The sequence below is a fragment of the Anser brachyrhynchus genome (assembly GCF_964034855.1).
Source record: "Anser brachyrhynchus genome assembly, chromosome: 5".
Classification (NCBI taxonomy): domain Eukaryota; kingdom Metazoa; phylum Chordata; class Aves; order Anseriformes; family Anatidae; genus Anser; species Anser brachyrhynchus.
In genome coordinates this window covers 29423264-29445342 of record NC_137699.1, presented here as the reverse complement: position 1 = coordinate 29445342, position 22079 = coordinate 29423264, and the positions used below count along the sequence as shown (strand labels likewise).

The following is a 22079-nucleotide window of genomic DNA, read 5'->3' as shown; positions in this document are numbered from 1 at the left end:
AAAATCTCCTTCATGAGTGCTTTCCTTTTGTCACAACTTCAACTTCTTCGGAAGCCCAGTTCAACTACTTGTAAAGGATGCTCAGTGGCCAGGACTGACTAGTGATTTTGTACCAATACTAAAGGCCAACCATAAGCTTTCTTTGCTACACCTGCCTGGCACAACTGCTCTCAAGAGAAGCAACATCATGAAACGGTCTATTAACCCAGCACTTCATTTAGTTCCAGGAAATAAATACTGAAGAATCAACCCCCCGAACAACTCTCATCCCCTCTCTTCCAGACCCCCAAACCACAACCAAGCCAAGTACAGGAAACAAGAGTCTGTCATTAACAAGTGCCGGGCACAGGGAAGATGCTCATTAGGATACTTTTTTTTTTTCTTTTTTCTTCTGGGATAAATGAAGCAGAGGTAAAAACAGAGGAACCATGGCCCACCTTGTTCTGTGAGAGCCTCGATGCCCTTTTCAGCTCATCTTTGGAGAAAATTTGACCTCTCCTTCAACTTCCAACACAGAAAATTTGTTTTTGCTACACTGGAGGTGGATGCCATTACATATGTATGTGCGTTACAGTACATATGGTGACTGAATCAAAGTTTCTAGTTGGTTAACCGAGTCCTCGGTTTTCAACACCTTCACCTCAGTAACCGAGTTGGACTGTGTACCCACACTGCCATCCTCGCTTGGCTCATGCCTTATCAGTGACTTCATTGCAGCCTCTGGAAGCCTGGCCAAAGGAAGCCAGTAGGAGTTTTACCTGCGTGAATGATCCATCCTCATTGCATTCTGGAATGAAGACCGCTTCCTGGGGCTTCTTTGCCTGTTCCAGTGCTTGAGCTCTCTCTAATCGACACTTGCTTTGGCCAGCATCTACAAAGAGAGAAACAAACCCCATTCAGATTGCAAATAACTATTTGGCATCTTCAAAAGATACCAGATGCACCATGCAGCTGAGAAAAAAAATAGTAATAATAATACTACAGGGCATCAACAACCTTTACCTGTACATTTAAAAGGCAGCTGTGGAGTTATCCATGACAAGCTAGACAACTTTGACCCAGTTAACAAAGAACTGCCTAATTTCCTTAGGCAATACTATTTATGATCATCCAAGAGCTCTGGAAGCTTCTTCCAAGCTACAGCACAATATTCACACATTGAAAGCTCTTCCTGGAGGAAGCTGTGTTTGTGCTAGTATTAACAGCCTGAAACTGGATGGCTAAAGCATAAGCCAAGTAATTTAGGCCCAGAAGCAAGCAATGTGGAAGCAGGACGGCTCCAGCAAAGCTTTTCTGAGCAACTCTCCCAGTTAGATGCCAAAAACAACCAGTCACCCAACTAAAGACATGCCATTGCCCATGCCTTACTGAAACCTTCCACCTCCAGTCCCAGCACTTAGAGCTAGGAGTGTATTATACTTCCTCATATCAGTTCCTTTGCCACAAAGAAGAAACATTGCTCTACAAGCAGAGCTTGAAGGGGTTAAGAGCTCAGCTATGCACTTATTCCAGATGAGGGCTGCATGTAGCATGACTGTAACCCCTTCCAGGTCCTGCTCACTGTTACAGGGCATTGACTCATATAAGCCTAACACTGATGGGTCAAAGAAAAGACTTCTGCCCTGCAGAGACACAGATTGACTTGCCGTTTGCATTTAAAAACATGTCCAATATTCAGTCTAGAATGAAAAACAGCAAATATCTGCTTCCACAGGACTGACACAGGGACTAGCACCCCCTTCCTTTTCACATGAATCCAACAACTGAAATATTTTCAGTGCAAAAACTGTAAAATGTGATCATCAGATCTTTCAGCAGCATCACAGAGAATAATCAAGGTTGAACTGGTTAAGAAAAACAATTCTGCTGGATCCCTGAAGAGCCCAAACTGGGCTTCACAAATCACTTGAACTTCAGCAACAGGATCCTTAATAGTAACACTGAATTCAAAAGCCAGGATGGGTTCCCAGATCAACTGACTTTGCAGTTGATAGCTATAGAAGCAATTTCTGTCTAAGCACATCTAGATGTAGAAACAAATCACAACGCTATGAATAGTTTTGATAAAAACAGACAATAGCATTCAAGATGACAGCTTTACACAATTGATGATACAAGAGACTAAGTTTCAGGTTTGATAACATTGTCTATACAATTTCACGTTAAATGTATCACACTAACACAGTCCCCAAGAAGTATTTCACAAGTCTTCTGAAATTATGGAAATCAATCCCCTGCTGTTAGGGAAAAAATGTCATTATGTGCAGCAATAGCATTCAGCACAGGTACCTATAGCTTAAGCACTGGGTTATAAAGCAAGAGTGCCTGCATCAGTTCTGCCACTGACCCACTGAGCAATGACCAGCCCATTACCTCCCCTCCCTATGACCTCGTGTCCCTGCTGATCTTACATAACTCACATTTAGCTTGCAACTTGTTTGAAGGGTGTTTGCACAATGCCCTTAGCACATGGGGATTTGATCTCAGGTGGACCTAAACTCATACAAAGACTGAGATTATTACAGAGTAAAAAGACTTTCTTCAATTAAATTTAGGATTTAATTTAAAATTAGGATTAAATTTGTAGGATTCTTTTTTCTTTAAAAAGCAAGCAGATTATCAGACCTTGCTTGCACACCTCAACCAGAAGATGGTTCTGCTAGAAGAACATGCTGGTTCCTTCAGCTGAAAAGGAAGCACAGGCAATGCTGGTAACTGGAACACCTATCTATCACCTGCACATCTCCCGTTCAAGCCTAGGAGTCTAATCTTGCTTGGCATGACACAAGATGTTATTATAAAACCAGATGGTATGGCTACACCTTCTGTTTTACTACACAGCCAACTGATTTTAAAAACACCTTCAAGTTCTGCTTCAGAGGAGACGACTAAGTAGCAAAAAAAAATTCTGCCCAGATTATGCAGATCTGAGCACAGAAGAAGAGGACGTGAATAAACAAGAGCTGCAAATACGTCACATGACAATCAAAGCACACATCCACAATTAAAGTCTGTTTCCTAGTCTCTCCGTGTGAGAATACAGGACTGCAGACAAGCATACCTAGGTTCCCTCCTGAATGTGATGCAGAAGTGTAAAGCACACAGCACCTACGTCCGTGCTGGTGCACCCACCGCTCCTGTGCAGCAGTACCTACGTAACCGAAACTGGACGCTTCACCACACCGGCAGGAGCAAACGCTTTGTAGTATCCCTGTAGCACAAAGATGTTGGGAGTCTAGGCAGAAGGCAATCTAACTCAGATTTTTGTCCAGTTTGTCTAATGCATACAAAATCAAGCCCTTACTATGAGATGATACAAACATGCTATCTATACTAAGGTGAGGGTGCCCTTCCTGGCAAATTTAACTGGCCTTCATGGATCAGATTACCTGCTGTCACCTAGTAGACCACATTGTGTAGAACATCACTGATACGACAGAAAATTTAAGAGCTCAACATTGCGACGACATCCTCTTTCACATCTCAATCCTTCACTCAAGTGGGGTCACTTTCAGAAATTGCTGCTGACATGCATAGAAGATGGACAATTTCTCTCCTGTTCGTGAACGCTCAGCACTAATTACTTCTCCAATCCTCCCTCATTGATTTCCAAAGGTCATGCCAGTCCTTTTACAGCCTCAACTCGAAACCACCATCTGCACTGCACTGGCTGGAGAGGTGCGTGCATACTGCTATCTTTTTCGTCTGTCGTTTCACAGTTCGGTTCCAGTAAAAACAGTGCCTTTAATATCAACATCTACCAGTTTGTTTTTAAAAGGACTGTCAATCCTTCTCTTCCTCACTCCACAGGCTGGTATTTTTATAATGTTTACATCAACATGTGATTTCAGTGGGATGACTTCACCTTGCTATTTTTGCTTTGTTAATTAGAAAATATAAAATATTACGTAAGTGCCAAGCATTAAAGAGTAGCTGTCATATGGCTCACCCCAAATGTAAGATGCATTACAAATTTTACTAAAGCCTGATGCTACACGATGGAGGTTCACATACCCTGTTCTGCATTCTGATTAACTGAGTGTTTCAGCACTTTTTCTGTTTTCTTAAAAATGTTCTCAAAAGAATCAAAAACCAAGCTTCTAAAAACAGAATGCCATTAATACAGCCCAGTTTCACTGTCCAGACAGACTAAAGAAGACCTTCTTCCCCTAAATAAGGTGAAAAAACATATGAGGATGCCATTTTTAAATGCAGGGCTGTCTAATAATTTTTACTTCAAATATTTTAAACTTAGGACAGATTCACTGCAGCTCAGAAAGCTGCCTTTTAAAGAAAATTCATTCTCAAGCTGGTAGCTGGCAACCATGAACTGAACTACACGTGATGTTTCTGACATCTGGGGCCTAATCTGCAGAATACAGGTGCACATAGCTTTGGATTTTGCAATAAAGTTGGCTAGTTACCACGGTTGATCTTATCCATGAATAGTTTATTCAAACGAGACCACCATGTCCCTCATAATATACACAGTGCGCTCATGAATAGGCCCCAAGAATTCAAGCATCCTCTCTTCAACAGGTAGAGGCAGTTCTGACACCACACAGCATCCTGGTATAAAGACCTAAGCTATCCTAATAATACAAAACAGAACATCTCCAGGCACCTACAGACCACTAGCAGCAAGCCACAAAGATCGTTCTATTTAGTTTTAATTCTACTTTGTTTTTATCAAAAGCTCAATGGCAAAAACTGATCTAAACACAGCTTTTGAACTATTTGCAGTTACATTAGGTAACCGTCTCACACACAGGCCAGACCCCATCAGGCATGAAGCAGACCAGCTACACTGAAATCAGCAGATTCATATCCATTTACACCAGCCAATGATCTGTGTCTTTGCATAAGAGACAAAAAATGGAAGCTGAGCCAACTACAAGAATGTGCCCACCTCTCCCACATGGTGTCGATCATTCTCCACCCTCCCAGTTGTTTTCCACTTCACTCCAGTCCTACACCTGGAATATCTAGCCTCTTTCCTTCCACACTGACGTACTTCGCTGCTTCTTTGACACCCAGACACCACTGCTGCTTCCGAGTTCCTTAACTTATTTGGAGCATATCTAAAAACACGCCAAAATTTGCAAAGAGATTGAAAGACTCGTTTTCAGATTTTGACAATCTGCTGCCAAGGAAGGTCTCACTTTTTTCTCCCTTGACTAGGAAGAATAAGAAGGTTCAAAGACAAAATACGTGTATCTGGCAAGTGAACTAAAACAAAGAGTGGGTTCAGCACCTCATTTCCCTTACCATGTGAACAGTAGGTACAGGAAGAAAGTTACCTTCAAAGAACACATCTCTAGTCAGAATGAGACCTTCCTTTCCAGCACATTGGCCAAAAGTTGCGTTCATGCAGGTATCCCAGGAATATGGGCTGCAGACTCCCATTCCAACTCCCACCAGTAACCTACAGACAGGTTCGTTCTGCACAGGGACTTGTAATTGCAGAACAAGCTTTGTACCACCACTTTTAAAACCAATCACTGTAAATCTAAGAGTTTTCCCTTTAGGACACACTCCACTTCCTTTTTCTCCTTTTTTTTTTTTTAATTAAATAGGCCAAGCAAGTTCCTAGAAACTAACCAGTTAACGCAGAACTTAAGTGTTTTTTAAGGCACAGATATCCAATATGACCTAAAACATTGTACAATATTGACAGCTTGCCAAGACTCATTTAACAAGTATTTGTCCTACATCTCTGCAAAGTTCTGAGGCAGAATTCTGTTATTTAATGTAAGATCTTAAGATGCCAGCTGACAAAAGATCCAGGTACAAGTGCTTGTCTGTGTATTTTACACACGGCTATGTCTGGAACTATTCTCTGGAATCTCAGCGAGGCTCTATTTCTCACAGGTGCCATAGCTTGATCATTTAAAGCTAGTCCTCATCTGTAACCCTTTGTGATGTGTGTGCGTAAGGGTTAGGAGAGTTTGGGATAATTTAGCACCAGAGAATTTTCATTGAAAAGCACGTGAGGAAGCTAGCAAGGAGCAAGAGCTGAATAAGAGTTATAGTTCCCAAAGGGCTGGCAAGATTTCATCTTTAAAGGTCCTTAGCTTCTTGAGAGAGAGCAGAAAGCTGAACTGAATCAAAAAGGTTCTGTTCTCACTATGGAAACCATTCTGCTTGCCTTAGCACAGCACAGTTCAAGCTATCAGCGCATGAAATTGGAAACCTAAAGTAATCTGGGGTGCAGGGCCATGCTTTGCTATCCACAATATACTTCCTCTTTTCCTTATTTTGGTTACTAGATTTTTTCTTTTCCTCCTTGGAGAGTGAAGTGGAAGTTAAAAGCGCTCATTTCACAAGGGTAAGTTCTTGGATACAGGATCGACCAGGATGGTCCTTGGGATCCTTTCCAGTTCTATGGGAGTTCCCCTGCAGAGCATCTTTGTCATGCAGAAGGAATGAAAGCTGTTCAGCATAAACCCAGTGGCAGAAGATGCTCAGACACTGCTGGTGGTACCCTCCCCCCCTTTGTGAGGGTACAAAATATAGACCTGTAGTTAGACACACCTGGTCTTGCCACTGTCTGCATTTGCCAAGAGCAATTATCTTTATGCACAACTAGAGGTCATGTTCCCAGTGTGACTAGAAAAACAAAAGAACTTTTCCATAACAGCACACACAGAAGTTACCAGCAAAATTAAACTTGAATGTGATAGTTAAAAGAACATTTCTACTTCCCAATGATTCACTGGACTGTTAGACACTGGCTTAAAAGCAAGACTTGCAGTTGTCAAACATTCCCAGGTCATTAGTGTTGTACAGTTAACACAGGGCAAGGGGAAAAAGGAAGGAGAACACACGTATTTCCAGCTAAACATTTCAGCTGTCTGAGCATGCAAAAAGGAAAAGTATACTTTATCTGTGCTTAAGAAAAAAAATCCTTTAGTTATTTCTTTAGGAGTCTTTAGACTGTACAGTTTTGCAGTCAATGTTTTCTCCATTTCCAAAAACAGACACTTCTGCACACGAGCTGTAACACATTACAGATCTCATGATTTAAGCAACTCAGCAGTGCCAGTTTGTGTGCCAATATCAGCCATGGAATTGGGGTGGGTTGTTTTTGTTGTTTTTATTTAAAACACTCTGCTATAGGAGAAAAGCTGCCATAAAGCAACTCAGCAGTGGCAAGAACAAACATACAAGGAAGCTTTTTTCCAAACCATTGAAAACATAGCAATATTTGCTGTCATGCTTATAATTCACCTAAACTGTAACATTTGTCAATACGATGAAAAAGAGATTTCCAGTTTGGAACAAGCAATTCTGACAGCAATTTAAAAATACATTTTTATAGTAGAAAAACAAAACAAAACCTTTCATAAACAATTTAGACTTAAACATATGCCTATTTATCCTTCCACAGGGATTTTAATGAGTTTCTTCTGTCACTTTAACCAATTGCTAAAAACATCTGTGCCATCTGCCCTAAGTCAATTGTGCTCCCAGAAAACGCACTCGACAATTTTTCACTTCACTGCAGAAGCAAACTATTTGTGTGACAAGACACTAATATTCCTAAAATAAAAAAGTTACAACTTCAACTTTAGGGTATACTGAAGAAAAAGCCAAACTGAGAGAAAGAATATTCTTACTTCTAAGCAAATGTGTAACAGCAGGGAAGCAAAACAGAGGCCATGTAAAGACTTGCACGCATTCTGTGCTCAGCACAGAAAGGCTGTCTGGTCTTTTTTTCAGACATACTCACCTAATGTGCCTGCACGTTCTTCCCTGCTGCACATTCCTACCACTCAAAGGTATCTCAGTATCATCAGTATCATTGATGCAGGCAGCAAGGAAGATCTCCTTCAGGGCTTGACTGTGCATTTCCATGAAGCCAGCCCCTTCTGCTCCATAGACACACATTTGGGCCCTTTTTTATTCTGGCATCTCTGGCTCCTTTGCCTTCTTTCATTCATAATTCTGTTGGTTCCTGCTCCTGCCACCTACACCCCAGACTCAGATACCATACTCACATTAATGCATAATTTAAACCAGACTACTCACAGAGCATGGTACTAAATACAAGAAACTAGTCTGGTAGTCGGTAGGGCTCCCATTCCTCCCCTCAAAGGTGTTTGAAATCCACCTACCTTTGCACCGGCCCCGATGTGTCACGCTCAAGCTCGCTTCCCGGCACTTGGCTCTCTGGTAGTCGCACATGGACTCGTACGTCCTGCCGTCAGAAGCGCAGAGGGGCTTGGACTGGGACCTGGAGCAATGCAGGTTACACTGAGGGTCTCTGTCACGGTCGCTTATTAAAAACTGAAGGAAGGAAGTGAAGAAAGGAAGGAGGGAAAGTGGGAGAAAAAAAAAAAAAAGGGTTTTGTTTAATTTCCCAAAACACAGCGCAGCATATTTCGTTTTTATGATAATAGCAATATGGTCTATAACGCAGTTTAAGCTGCCTACCAAAGCTGACTTTGCCTGAAGGGAACTTAAAATGAAACACTTATATCTTTTAAAGAAAATAACGGTCTTTGCCATTCCATTTTCTTTAACAGAAGGGAAACATTACTCACTCTGCCTCACCTCTGAAAACACAAATTGTGCAAAGCCAAACAAAACCCACACGGGAAGGGCAATACTGAGTCACATCAGCCCAGCTCACCCAGCGCCCCGCCGCAAACAGGATCTGGTCCTAGACAACGTTAGTTAGAGGTGCAAGGAACTCATCACCAAGGATGGAAGAACCCAGATAACCTATCAAGATTGGCCCTGGTAGTTGAACCACGGATGTGGCCAGCTTTATATTACCAGTTATTTGTTTTTTTAAAGCATTATTTATATCATCTGTGGATACCACCGGCAACAGCATACCTACACGTTCCCAAGGCCACGCTTAGCACCTTCCTGATGTCATCCTGCCAAGCAGACAACTGCATCCATGCATCCCAGAACCTCACTGCACACCATGTGAAAAACTACTTCCCTTCAGAAGGTTTGGTTTTGCTATCTTTCTGAATGCCTCTTCTTCTGAGCATTCAGTTCGGATGCAGCCTGTTTCTCTGCATACACGGCACTCCTTTCCTGCCAGTCCCTCAATTCCTTGCTCAGAAGACGTCCTCTATACCATGATCACTGCTGTTTCCCTTCACTGAAGTCACCTTGGCTTCTGCCTTATCTTTTGGAGATGCTGAAGCCCGCAATGCATATATGGATGAGTCCCCACCTTCCATTTCTCAGCCTGTTCCCTGCAAAGCCCAACACGTGGTGGTACTTTCCTGTTGTGTCCTCAGCTGCACCCTGAGCTGCCTACAGCGATACCCAGGTCTCTTTCCCAAGTCCGTGCTGAGGACCCTGATTATCAGTCCTCTTTCCATACCTGCAGAGTTTCAACAGGACATTACAGTAGCAGCCCCTTCCACTGCCTTACTTAGTGGTGTGACAGGCAGACCCTTAATTACTCCCCAAACCCAACTACCTGCTCGCAGGAAGATTTCACGGGACTCCTGAAACGAGTCCCATGGGGATTAAGCAAGCAACGGGGAAGGGAAGTTAAACCAGCGCTGCACTTCCCCTTCCCAAGCTCCATCTCTGAAGCCTCTCGTGAGCCCGAGGGAATCGGAGCTGCTCTCTAGCACGCCGCTACCCCAGCTTGCTGTCAAAGCCCTCATGAACTCAGCAGTTCGGAGCTGGCTGGCAAGGGGGCACCGACTGACACCCTGCCTGCATGCACAAAGCCACGGCTCTCCAAGTGTGTTGATAGCTGGATGCCTTACAGGGAAGTGTGAGTCACTGCCATAATCACCTTGGTCTCAAAGTTGCCTACAAAGCTGTCTGCTCCCTGCTTTGAGGTTAAAGCTGTTGAAAAAACATTGCCTCAAGCCTGCTTTGGGTTGGTTTTTAACCATTCCAGCAACGTGCATCGCAGAAATTTGTTTTTTGACATTTGAAAAAAAAAAATTTCTTCATCCCCTCCCCCCCAACTAAACAAGATGAAAAACAATTGAGAAGTTGAATATTTTCGTATGAAAATACATTACCTTCTACACTGCTGAGTCTTTTGAAAACTCATGTATTACTAAAAACCCTATTTAAACATGACAGCTGGGAAAAGTAAGCAAGGTCTGCACTTGTTTTAATTTGGGTGGGGCAAACCTTTTTTTTTTTTTTTTAAATTCTCATCTGTCAGAGACTTGCCAAAATTTGTAACAGCAGAGTTTTTAAAGTGTTTTTGTTCCTTTTCTGAAACACTTTCTATAACCTGGCAACACCTGTTCCAAATGGGAAATTGGAAAATTTAAACCTGAAGGCGATTTTAAATGGTTTATAGAGACCTGGACTAGACTATAAAAACACCGTAACGTTCGACCAGATTTTTGCCCCATTCTTGTCAGGGGCTGAACTACCACAAGTGAGCTTGGAATCACACCCTGGGTACAGCCACGTCTTTCTGCAGCCCCCAGGGTGCAGTGACTGTAAACACACACCAAAAAGCAGCAGGCTGACGATGCTGAAGCTTCCTCCCAATGTGCAGTGTCAGAGAGTCTTTCTCAAAGACTTGCAAGGCTTCTCAGCTGTCTATATAAACAGACTTTAAAGCAGAACTGACAGAATTGTATGGTACACACACACTGGTTAAACACTCAGTTAAACACCAAAGCCATTCTGCTTCAGAAGGAACAGACATATTTGCCATTTAGCACAGCTTTGAGGACTTGAGATACCAGCACGAAGCAGTTTTTGCAACTCCTCGTGTCAGAAACCAAGTTCCACGTATCAGAGACTTCCAGAAGAGCACCAAAAACCAGAATATTAATTTCCATCATCAAACCATGCTGCAAACTTAATGAAAACTCAGTGTGTATCACAAAAACTCACCTAAGCCTTCTGTCGCCTGCACCAAACTACTTGCCAAAGGGCCGTATAGGACAGGGCAGCCCCTGCTCCCAGAGGGGGCATACGTGAGGAATATAAAGCCGCTTACAGGCAGCCCATACAAATGAGCTAAAGCCAGTGCTATGGAACAGCTTTCCACGGGTGCCTCCTTACAGAGGGATGGGAAGGAACAGGTCGACATTGATTAATTATGAGGGCCTGAGGAAACATGCAGCGTGCCCCAATGCAGTCTCTATGAAGTTCTTGCCTATCCAAATGAAGCCAAGAATCGCTCTATAAAAAAAAATAAAAAAAATATCAAAGCCTTTTTAGCATTTGTAATTTGGATTACAGCAGGGATCCCACACAGCGTTAGGTGCTTTCCAGGCACTGAAGATGCCACACCTGCCTTGCCAAAAAAGTTTATGGTTTACGTAGTTGCACAAGATGGTGCTTGTTTTGTTCGACTAGATTTTAATTGTAAAAGTTTGCATTAATTTCCAGAAGGATCCAGGATCGTGCCTGTCTGATCAGGGTCCTCTTCATGTGATCAGCCAGCACTGCCAGAAAGATTGCATCTCCTGGAGACATTACCGTAGCGCTTCAAAAACTCCCCCTTGCAGGACACCTGCTTCACCATGGCTCAGAGCCCTTCTTTGGCTTGGCAGCCCTGGCAGCTTTCAGGTAATAAAATGGAAGTTCTTTGTCCACCATTTCTGCTTCTATCACATGAACACTGCTAATCATCACCACATCCCATCCACAGTTATTTAAGGTACTAGTTTATCTCCAGCATCCATCCCTTCCCGCCCAGCACACGACATTTTCTTTCCTGCATTCTGCCTTTCTGAGAGCAAGACAACTGCGCTCCTTTGTTAGCAGCCTCAGCAGCGAACAGAGGAAAAACACTGGATGAATGCTGGAATAGGTCTGCCCACCTGGGGAGGGAAACAAGTGAGAGAGCAAGGAGAGCAATCAAATTTATCATTGTCACGGTTCAGGCTACAATTCAAAAGTGACTTGTTCCCAGTTCTTCATCCCCATTTCAAGCAAGCAGGCGCTTTTTTTCCCCAAGAAGCACACCCCTGCTCCAGGAGAGCCCCTCAGTTGCTGCAGGAGGTACCACTGAGCCAGGCAGATGTGCGCGGGGTGCCCCAATGCCTGGCCACTGACCCTCATAAATCACCAATGCAGTCCTGTGGATCTCAGGTGCCTCCAGAGAGCAGCGAGATAAGGGATTTCACTTCTCACGCAGACTGTCCTATCATTACCCTGGAAGCCAGAATCAAAGCCTGATGTCCTAACTGCCTTGGGACTTCCACACAAACAGGTTTTGCAAACAACAGAATCAACACGTGTGGAGGTGTGTTCGGTGCTGGACACACAATGTGAACAGTTCTGCACACAGAGAAGCAACCCTGCAAACAAGTGTGCAGCACCAGCCGTTTCAAATCCTCTTCTAGAAAGAAGAGGGAAGTAACCATCTTCACTAAGATTTCTTGAAGCCTCTTCTTGATACCTGTGTTCTCATTTTCTTCAGAACGGACTACATCCAAAAAAAATGGGACTGGAGAGGGTGTCACTGGCTTACCAGTCCTTTTCCCTCCATGGGAGAAGACCTATTAAAAGCAGAACCAAAAAACAACAACAAAAAAAGAACTGGCAGGAAGAATCTATTTTCCAGGGAAATGTTAAAATTGACCATGTTACAAATAGTATTCCTTAAACACAGACTCTACTAAAATAAGCATAAGTAACGCTAGAATTATATACCAATATTTATATTTTTGCAGCATTCACTTACATTAAGGGAACCTGCAGTTCCCACACCAATCGGTCTGAGAGCCCCTCCCCTAAAGAGCTTCCAGTTCAGCGCAGCTCTCAGAGCATCTTTTTATGTCAAATGCAGTATCTGTATAAGGGTATAAACCTCCTCCTTCAGCAAATACATTTACACAGGTGCTTGCGGAAACCACTTCCCAAACTACTTTCTGCTTCTTCAGACTTGAAAAGAAAAAGGAAAGATAAGAGGTCAGAATAAAGTTAACTTTGCCAACAAAGCATATCTGTTCTTTTTCTCCACACCTCAACACCACTGCTGACAAACAACAAACACTGATTAAAGGGTTTTTAATGCCTGTGAAGGAAAGCAGACTCCCTGCAGCTGCACAGCAGCTGGGAACACTTGTGTTATTTAGCGGAGAAAGGTCTGACCCCACAAGTGAAAATGAGCTTGGTGGTCACTCATTCTATTCACCATCTGGGTACATTATAAGCACAAACAGAGCAGCTCAGCCCTTTGTGGTGGGGGTGACGAGAAATGGCCATAGCATTGCAGTGTCAGAGCAAAGTGCTTTAGCAAAGCTTCAGGGAAAAGTGGGAGCAAGGGACACAAGTGACGTGAATGTGACAAACTGGAAGCCTGTTAAGAAACAAATCTAAAAGACAAGGGTCCACTGCGGATAAAAACTGAGGTGCCTCAGCTGTTTAGCAACTTTGCTTCAGATTAGTGCAGGCCGCTGGACAGAAAAAATAGGTAGGGGAGAAAGAGAGGAAACAGCACGTGCAATGGCCTACTCCAGCTTTGCCAGACTTCAAGTTTAAAGACCCCCAGAATATACCTTTGGAAAAAGTGATCAATCGAGGCATGCTCACACCGCTCAGGGCACCCACCCATCTGTCTACGCAATCAGACTGGCCTGTCTCAAGAGACTTCCCTGGGGAAAACATACCATTTTATACACTAGAAGAGACTACAAAGTTCTGGGCATTTTTTATTGCCGTTGGAAAGCATCATTTCGCATTTCCTAGTTTCAACCTTACAGATTTATGCCTTGGTTTCAGGCTCCCAGGTGGTGCAACCAGCCTTACTGGAGGCAGAGCTGGAGCCCAGTCCCTGTGTTAATCGCAGGGAGGCTCAGCCCCGTGGCAGGCTGCCTGCAGGGCCCAAGCACCTCAGCCACGGGCTGGGAGCTCAGCCAGGTTTCCCGCCATGGAACCAGCAGCCCAGCAGTCCTCGAAGGTGTCAATGATCACGCTCTAAGCCAGAGACTCAAAGCATTTGGCTTCTAGAAAGGGAGAAAGCAAGCCTGAAAGCCTTAGAAACTCTGGCAGAGAGAGGCTGATCGTGGCTTGCAGGTAGATACCAGCCAGCCAGCACCACCACGGCTCCCACCAGCTGACCAGGGCCTTCAGCCTCAGAACCCACCTGGTGGGGGAAAAACAAAAAAATAAAAAGATTTCAAAGGCAGCTTCCTGAGAAGCCAGTTGTGTAACGGGTATTGTAAAAAAAAAATAAAAATAAAAAAATAAAAGGGCTCAGCTCCTTCCCCAGACAGAAGGGACTTACGAGAAGGACACTGCAATGCTGCAATACTTATACCCCTTGAGTCATCCCACCTGCAAAGCTTAGAGTCTAGCCTAAGCTAAAGCACCACTTACATTTCAACCCCAAGCCCCCAGCTGTGCAAACAAGAATAGGTTCAAAGCACACAGCCTGTGCTTGAGGATGGTGAAGGCTGGGCAAACATACGGGATCACACCACAAAGCAGACAAACTCGGTATGTATTTGTATGAGTTAAATTCAAGGCTTTTTTTTTTCCTTACAGGCTAGAAACCTTGTTTTTCTACAGCAATCTTCCCCTCTTCCACATCCCCCCCCCCCGCCCCCAATCATTGTTTTGTGCGAGCCCCTACAAGTGGTCAAGTATTGTGCTTCATCTGCTAGAAGACTTCTAGCTAGGGAAATTATACTGCGTTTTGGGGAATCAAAACGTTTCTTGGAAAAAAACATCATGAGGAGGCTGTATTCTGCTTTTAGAAGATAAGGTACTAGAGCCAACGAAATTTTCTAAGAGAATATTTAAAGAGCTCACCTATAAATAGTTAAGTAGAAAAGCCTTAGAATTTGAACCATAACAGAGAATCTCTGCTGGTTTTTTGTTTATTGGGTAGTTTTTCCATTTTGGTGTTTTTGGTGGGTTTTTTTGTGGTTTTTTTTTGTTGTTTTTTTGGGGGGGGGATATCGTGTGTGTTTTTATTGTTTTACAACAAAAAATATTACAGTGAGAAAGTGAACTTTTAAAATGGTATCTCTTGCTTTTGAGGTGCAAGCTTATGCAATAAGTACAACCCCTTAACTACTTCTGACTTGTGGGAAGGAAAGTACGAAACTAAGAGACAAAGAACAAGAAGTTCATATAAGCTTTTAAAACAATCTCTTCTTCCACAGAATTTTTACCCACATGCCTGTATCACTTTTAAGTTCCTTTACTTTTGTAAACATCTAGTTTGTTGAAGCACATTGTACCACAGATCAGAATGCTGATCAACTGAACAGTGGAGGAAAAATCTTGAGAACACAAAATAGAAATTTCTGCTCAAGTCTTCTATTTCTAACATGACTTCTAAGCCTTAGTAGTAAGTTTGGCAATATTAAGGTAGGGACTGATTTAATTCCTTTGAAATAACATTACTTCAGCTTCTGTCAAAGCTCACTCTCCCAGTCAGATTGTTCTTGCAGCCAAGATGACATGCAAGCCTAGAACAAATTTAAGATTAAATTTAATTTGTCAAACACATTGACAAGAGAAGGTATGTTTAACTTGGACTATTTCTTCTCATTAACTTTGCTACTATATATATATATATGTTGAACCAGATAGAAAATCCAGATGTTTGCATAGTCAAGAAATGCATTTCTTGTCCCAAAGGAAACAATGGCAAAACTTCCATTGACATAAAGGTGTAATCTTGTCTTTAATAAATTGTATTGTTTAATAACCCAATCCAGTCTGTCTGGTTTAGGGAGTCCACTGCTTCTTCAGTGTAACTCAAAAACAAAACCAGACTTCAAAACATCATCCTACATAACTTATGCCAAGTTGGCCTCCTTTAAGAAACTATATCCCTTACTTCAGTTTGTCATAACGATAGTCGAAGCTGTTCTTTTCCCCTAGCAAATATAGCAGGATTACAATTTTGTGCTGTCACCAGAAGGTGGGAAGTCAGCTATTCCAGTGGAAGGGGGCATATTTTCCTCAAAAGAAACTCAGGAGATCTCAAGAAAGCAGCAGGGTTGAAGCAATGTCATTAGGTATACAGTATAACAGAGGGCAGTATCTCAAGCAAGATTTTTGCCCAGAGCGTTCCCTATCCTTACACAAGAAGGTTTTCATGTAGATGAGTGCTTTAAACCACTGCATATGTTCTTCAAGATCTGAAGCAAACCCTCTTGAATCGTGCTGGAGACTGAAGTACATGCTTTTTTACGCTCCACCATGTAAAAAACTAAGTGTCAGCTCCAGTCTTTCCAGAGTTCTGTGTATGGGCTAAACTGCCCCGGTGAATGCAGAAAGTGGCTGTGAAAGAATGCTTTCCTGTGCCCATTTATCACCCATAGTAGGAATGGCTACACAGTCAGCCCTAGGAATGCCCTCTTACCAATTTGAAAAAGCTTGGAGTACTGCAGACAGCATGGACAAGTTGAGGGGCCACTGGTTCCAAACTCTTGAAATGTTAGATGACAGTTCACCTAATTAGATCGACCTGTGTAATCTACAGTAATCCTCCCCTCCACCTATAACTACTTCCTTCCTAATAATTCCATTAGAACCTCTGTGGGATCTATTACTGCTCAAGAACACTGTAAGACTTCCCTTGAACTTATCTCAAATCTTTTATTCACGGGAGTTTTCAGCATTACACTAATACTGTTCAGCAACGCTCCTTCCTTGTGCCAAAGTTGAAGATTCTTTATTTCATGTGTTTTTTACACAAGTCTGTTATGTAATGTGAGGATGCACATCAGCTGCAAGCGTGTCCAATTACAACCAAGTCTTGCTGAAGCATTCTTAAATAAATCTACTTGAAGTAAAAGCTCTCTGTTGAGTTTCCATCAGTAGCCTGGTAACTATAAAAGGCTTCCCTTTAAGTCCAAATGCCCTTAAAATTTGTCTTTATAACCTGACAACAACTCATCCAACCCCCCTTCTCTTAAGTACAGTCTCATCCTTTCTTTATCTCAAGAAATAGAATTACTTTGCCCTTTCTTTCCACAGTGTTGTTGCTGAAGAGCAGGGAGCCTGCTCTAAATGGAGTCTCCAGGGCAGTTGATAAGCTTTCTAAACATCCCAAGCTGGCAAGACAAAAAACACACGGAACATTTTCTCCTTCCATCACTCATTCTCTCCAACAAAAAACAAAACCTACTCTTCATTGCAGACACCTTGCACTGCAAAAAGTAGATAACAAGTTTTACCAGACTTTCACTGCTTTGAAACTTGTGAACACTATCTTCTAGGTAACTAACTCCCTTTAGCATGCATATTAGTTAAGCACACACAGCAAAACGGATACAGCTGAGCCTATGTCAAGCCGAAAAATCTCTCGATTGTCACCACTGTCCAGTCTACACCACATCCAGTGTCTCACTTCAGCAATGGCCACATGTATTAAACACTATTGTAAAAAAAAAAAAAATCACATCAGGTGTATGAAGACGACATCTCTGGAACTGCTCTACTCTGCTAGGAGATCATCACATGAAAAAAGATGAGAATTAAACAATTTTACAAACACAGCTAGGCAGACATATCTTTCAAGCTGAGCTCCAGTGGAAATACAACTGTATAAGGGCATTCTTTTGAGTGCAAATGCTTTGTTCGTGTAGATCTTCCAGGATTGAAAATGCCACCCATTAAAACTCCATTGCCCTACAAGTTTCAGTCCTTCTTAACTCAATTCTTCTAAAACACTGAAAGAGTCATTCAAACTGAAGCTGGCATCCAGCCTTCATTATGGTTGCTGCCAACAGCAGAACCAAGAAGTAGATATTAGAAATAGCTGAGCTCATTAGTTCAAACCCAGCAAGGGCTGGCCGCCCATCAGCAGAGGTACACTAGCTGAATGCCAAGTCTGACATTCCAGTGCACAGGAGGAATATTGAAAAAGGAGGTGCTGTGAACATTAAAGAGGTCGCTTTTCTTAACTATATGCTTACCTCAACACGATCCGAAGACAATGATTAACCAAAGATAACTCTCGGTGGAAGGTGGATGCATCAGGGGGTTCTCTGCACTCCATCTGACTTTACACTTACAATCATGAACACTTCAGCATCAAAGCTTCTGAAGCTCTATTACTGCTTCTGTCTGGGAACATAGCTATCTTGACAGGTCACCCTCCATAGAAGGTCTACCTTTGCATCTCCAGAGATTTTCCATTGGGTCCTGACCCCATCAGCTATACAGAGTAATAAAGGAGGTTGCCCTTATTTACTCTATTACTCCTCTGACGTGTCAAAAACAGTGAAACTGAAAAGACAGGAACTTCACCTTGTTAATACAAAATATCATGTTCCCTTGCTAAATACAGAGTAACTCACATTGCCAGTACTGTGAAAGCTACAGCTTTCGCACATTTGTGGCTAACCTTATTCCAGAGCTCTTACAAATAAAGTTTTTTTTCCTAGCATCTTAGAGTCTGACTCATCCCTTGACTTCTAGCCTATGGATTAAGAGGCAACAGTAAAGACACATTCTCATCAGCAGAAGTTATTAACTGCTCAGTTAATAGCTATGAGGTCCTCTTTGCTCCTTCCAGGAAACACTGCAGTAGTGACATCCACAGTCCAAACAAACATGTAGGTGTTTGATATTCAGACTGCTAGGGTCTGAGCTGCAGACAGGTGGTTTCAGAGACCGAGCTTTACAAGTCAAACCATACTACTGAAATACATACCATTTAGCAATCTTAACTCTTGTTTTTGTAGGTCAGCATGGACTTTGAATAGCCCTCCAGTAGGTGCTTTTGTTATCGTAAGGATCCCAGGCTTGACTTCTTAACAGTCACTGCTTCAAGTGCCATACCTACCTCAGGGGATTCTACGCTGACCTAAACAGATACATTAATCTAAGGCAAGGTTTAAATTCAGAACAAAATAGTCCTGTCTACCAAGAAAAGAAATACTCCAGCCAGGAATTTAGAGCAAGAGGGAAAGAATCAGGAAAGGATATACGAAACAGAACTGAAACTCCTGTCAAAAGTCAGGAAAAATAAACTCTTTCCCCTAACTCCCTAAGGGAAAGAGTCATTGTTTTATTACTTTGTTCTGCAATTCTGTTTGCATTGTGTTTTACAGTGTTTACAATATTCCTCATCTTTCCTCTTGCATTTAAACCAAATGCTTCCCTCGATTTTGTATGGGTAACCACCCGCCGAGTTTAGCCCTCTGTGTGAATGACGTGCTGGACAATGCTTCCTCGGACCGTCAGGCAGTCAGATCTTCCTGGCACCGTACAGGCAGTAGCAGAGAAGCTTTCCCCATTACTGGAGTCTTTCTGGGCAACAAATGGAAGAACCTGCTGTGAGTACAGGACTCAGGACATGAACTTCAGTTCTGCCAATATGCAGCTTTAATTTAATTAAAGCTCCCACCTCAAAAAAGTTTCTTAATATGGCCATGCAAACATATGATAACAAGCTTTCCATAACAGACAAGATGTGTACTGGCTACTGCAGTAGTTGAAAAAGCTACAAAAGACAGTTCTAAGATAAAATGCTTGCGCAAGGCAAGAATGAAGGATCCTTGTTGGCTTTAATTCCATCCTCTGCTGTCAGGGACAGACAACATTCAGAAATGTGTTAGTGTATACACTGAGGGGTAAAGACATTTTTGGATTTCTGCAGACAGGATTCCTTTACAATTGTGTTTTTCTTCAGAACTGCAGCAGTAACTTAGATGCCAATCGACGAACTTGAAAAGCACAACACAGGTCAAGCATTACTATAGCTCCAGCACTGCCATTTACTGCAAACTACGCAATGCCACTTCAAAGTGACAAGCTGTTAGTGCACACGGCTTCCTATCCTGCTCAAGTACAGAGTTCACATGCCTTCTGATAGCTTGGGAGTAAGAGGTTTCATTTTAATCACTTTTGGTGAACTACCAAGCAACGTTACTATTCTATTAGCAAGACATGCTGTTCACACAGGTCAAGAGCATTTTCAGTACTGAAGTGAGAGACATGGTTTGTAAGGTGTTCCCAGCAAATCCCCTCATCACCACCGAACTCTGCAAGGGTCATCACTAACCTGTCAGGGTTTGCTACTCGAAGACTCCTGAGGCCTTTGGTTTTTAAATGTATGGAAGGGGAAGCTAGGATAAAGGTGTCTTCAAAAGAAGCATTTACAGGCATCTTGACACTGCCCCAGGTTGTTGGTATGAGCTTCCCCTGTAAACTACAAAATTCCTTTCCCATCATACTGCATCCCTTCCCCTAACCCCACTATGTTATACATATCCTTAATCCCCACATCCAAGCAGAATGACATTAGAGAGTGACGGATCTTCATACAGGCTGTTCACTCTCTCAGGTTGACAGCTTTTTCACATTTTGTACTACGGGACTGTTTACTTTAGTGTCTGTTTACTTTCAGCTAGGAGGAAAGGTTGATTCCAGCTACACCGAACTATTTTTCACACTTCGTGAAGAGCTGCAGAATACTCATGAAGATTCCTTTTTGCTAGAGACAGACAATTTCCTTTTTTCCCAAAGAAATAAGTTTTAGAGCATTTCTGGCTCTACAGTACTGTCCCTTAAACACAAGTGAAGTGAACTTTCACCGTCACTAAGATCCTTATAGTCAAAAGCTGTCCACACCAACGGGGTACCTTCATACACGAGCTCTTCTGTCCAGGGTTGACAGCTCATAGAAGTAGTCACCTCTAGCCCAAATTCACACAAAACTCACCAGGTTAACTTTCCTCCAGTTGCACTCACTGGGGTTCTGGAAGTGCTCAGCTAACTTTGTGCTACTATTTGTATTTGTGTCTCGAGTGAAAACTAAACAAAAATCTAACATACATATTGGACTATTTTTGCTGTCTGCCTCCCTGAAGGGAGAAGGGTATCAGTCTTAATATAACAAATATGAAACCTTTGCACAATAAATCCTTGACACAGATAATGGGCAAGATTATTGCACTCTCTCATCTTCCTTTTCAGGGCATGTTATTGAGAAAGCTATGGCAAAACAGCTGTGGCTTTATCTGGATTCCTCAGATTTTCTGGATCTCTTTCAGTCTGGTCTAAGACCTGGCCTCAGTACAAACACATACTCGGACTCACTGGTCAGACTTCTCGCAGTGGACAAAGACCAAACTTACATTTTTAGTTGACAGACTTAAAGCAGTCTGTGATGCCAGCTTCTGCATACAGGGTTTAGGTTTTTTTCAACTTCTCCAAACTACAAAGAGTAGTGCTCACATCACCACCACATCTGGAAGAGTATTGGAAGCTTCCTTCAAACAAGGTTGAGCAATTTTTCTTTCTTCACACCTTCTGGAACATAAGAAGCTGCTGTGCCCGACCTCACCTGAAGGAGTTTGTTTTTCTGACCCCATTGATCAAGACCGCTCTTCTCATTGGTGGATGTCCCTCCTTCCCAGCCTGGACTAAAGCCTATATAAAGATGAGCCCCAAAAGAATAAAGAGGCACCAGTAGGAAGGATTAGAAGAAGCAGGGCTTGCTTTGTCACTGAATATCACAATGGAAGGGCTTACTGCGCATGTGGTACTACCATACTGCTTGAGGTCATAGCAGGCAAGCTAACACACTGGCAGGGAACAAGAGATACGAAGCATCTCTAATCCTTTCTCCCATCCACCTACAGCCACTCTTGTAGTAATTACAGCACGAGCTTCTCATCTAAACAAGAAGCAAGACACTAGCAAATCATGTTCCCTCACCCTGCTCAAAACTAAGTCTCAGGAAAGCTCTAGTCACTGCAGCTGCAAAGTGCTGCAGACTCCAGATGAGGTCTGCCAAAAAAAAAAAAAAATGTAGTAGATAGCAACAAAGGCCCAGACCATGGCTGTTGTTATCCACACCCCAAAAAGTAGCTCAGTGATATCTAAATAGTAGCAAGACTATTAGCAAGTAGCAAGACTAGTAGCAAGGCAGAAGCATCCAGCACAAGTAGCTGTCAGGGATTTTCTGGTTGAAGAGTGGCCTGTTCTGGAGAGAAAAGAAGGGAAAAGAAAAAAAAAAGCCACCACCATTCTCCTCTCTCCTCCCCTGCACTCAGCAACTTCAGGCTGAAGAGTTATTCCAGGCAGCAGCTGTCTGAAAACACTGAGAAGTCCTACTTTTACCTAAAAAAAAAATAATCTTGACATGTTGAACAATGCATCATCACAGTTCTTACAAGCTTCTTGGTCCATATCAGGAG

General features: G+C 42.6%; 1 protein-coding gene across 12 annotated transcripts in view; it reads right to left on the bottom strand.

The window, feature by feature from the left end:
• The window catches only part of SMOC1 (SPARC related modular calcium binding 1), a 127417-nt gene that overhangs the window by 79755 nt on the left and 25583 nt on the right, over positions 1–22079 (bottom strand). For 11 of the 12 annotated variants that reach the window (XM_080595432.1, XM_080595433.1, XM_080595437.1 and 8 more), the window contains 2 exons: positions 8118–8289; positions 759–871 (listed from right to left, as the gene is read on the bottom strand). In XM_080595432.1, the coding sequence (XP_080451558.1) occupies positions 759–871; positions 8118–8289 (285 nt within the window). Of the gene's footprint in view, positions 1–758; positions 872–8117; positions 8290–12649; positions 12937–22079 lie in introns of those variants that run through there. The other variant, XM_080595429.1, reaches the window with a different exon arrangement.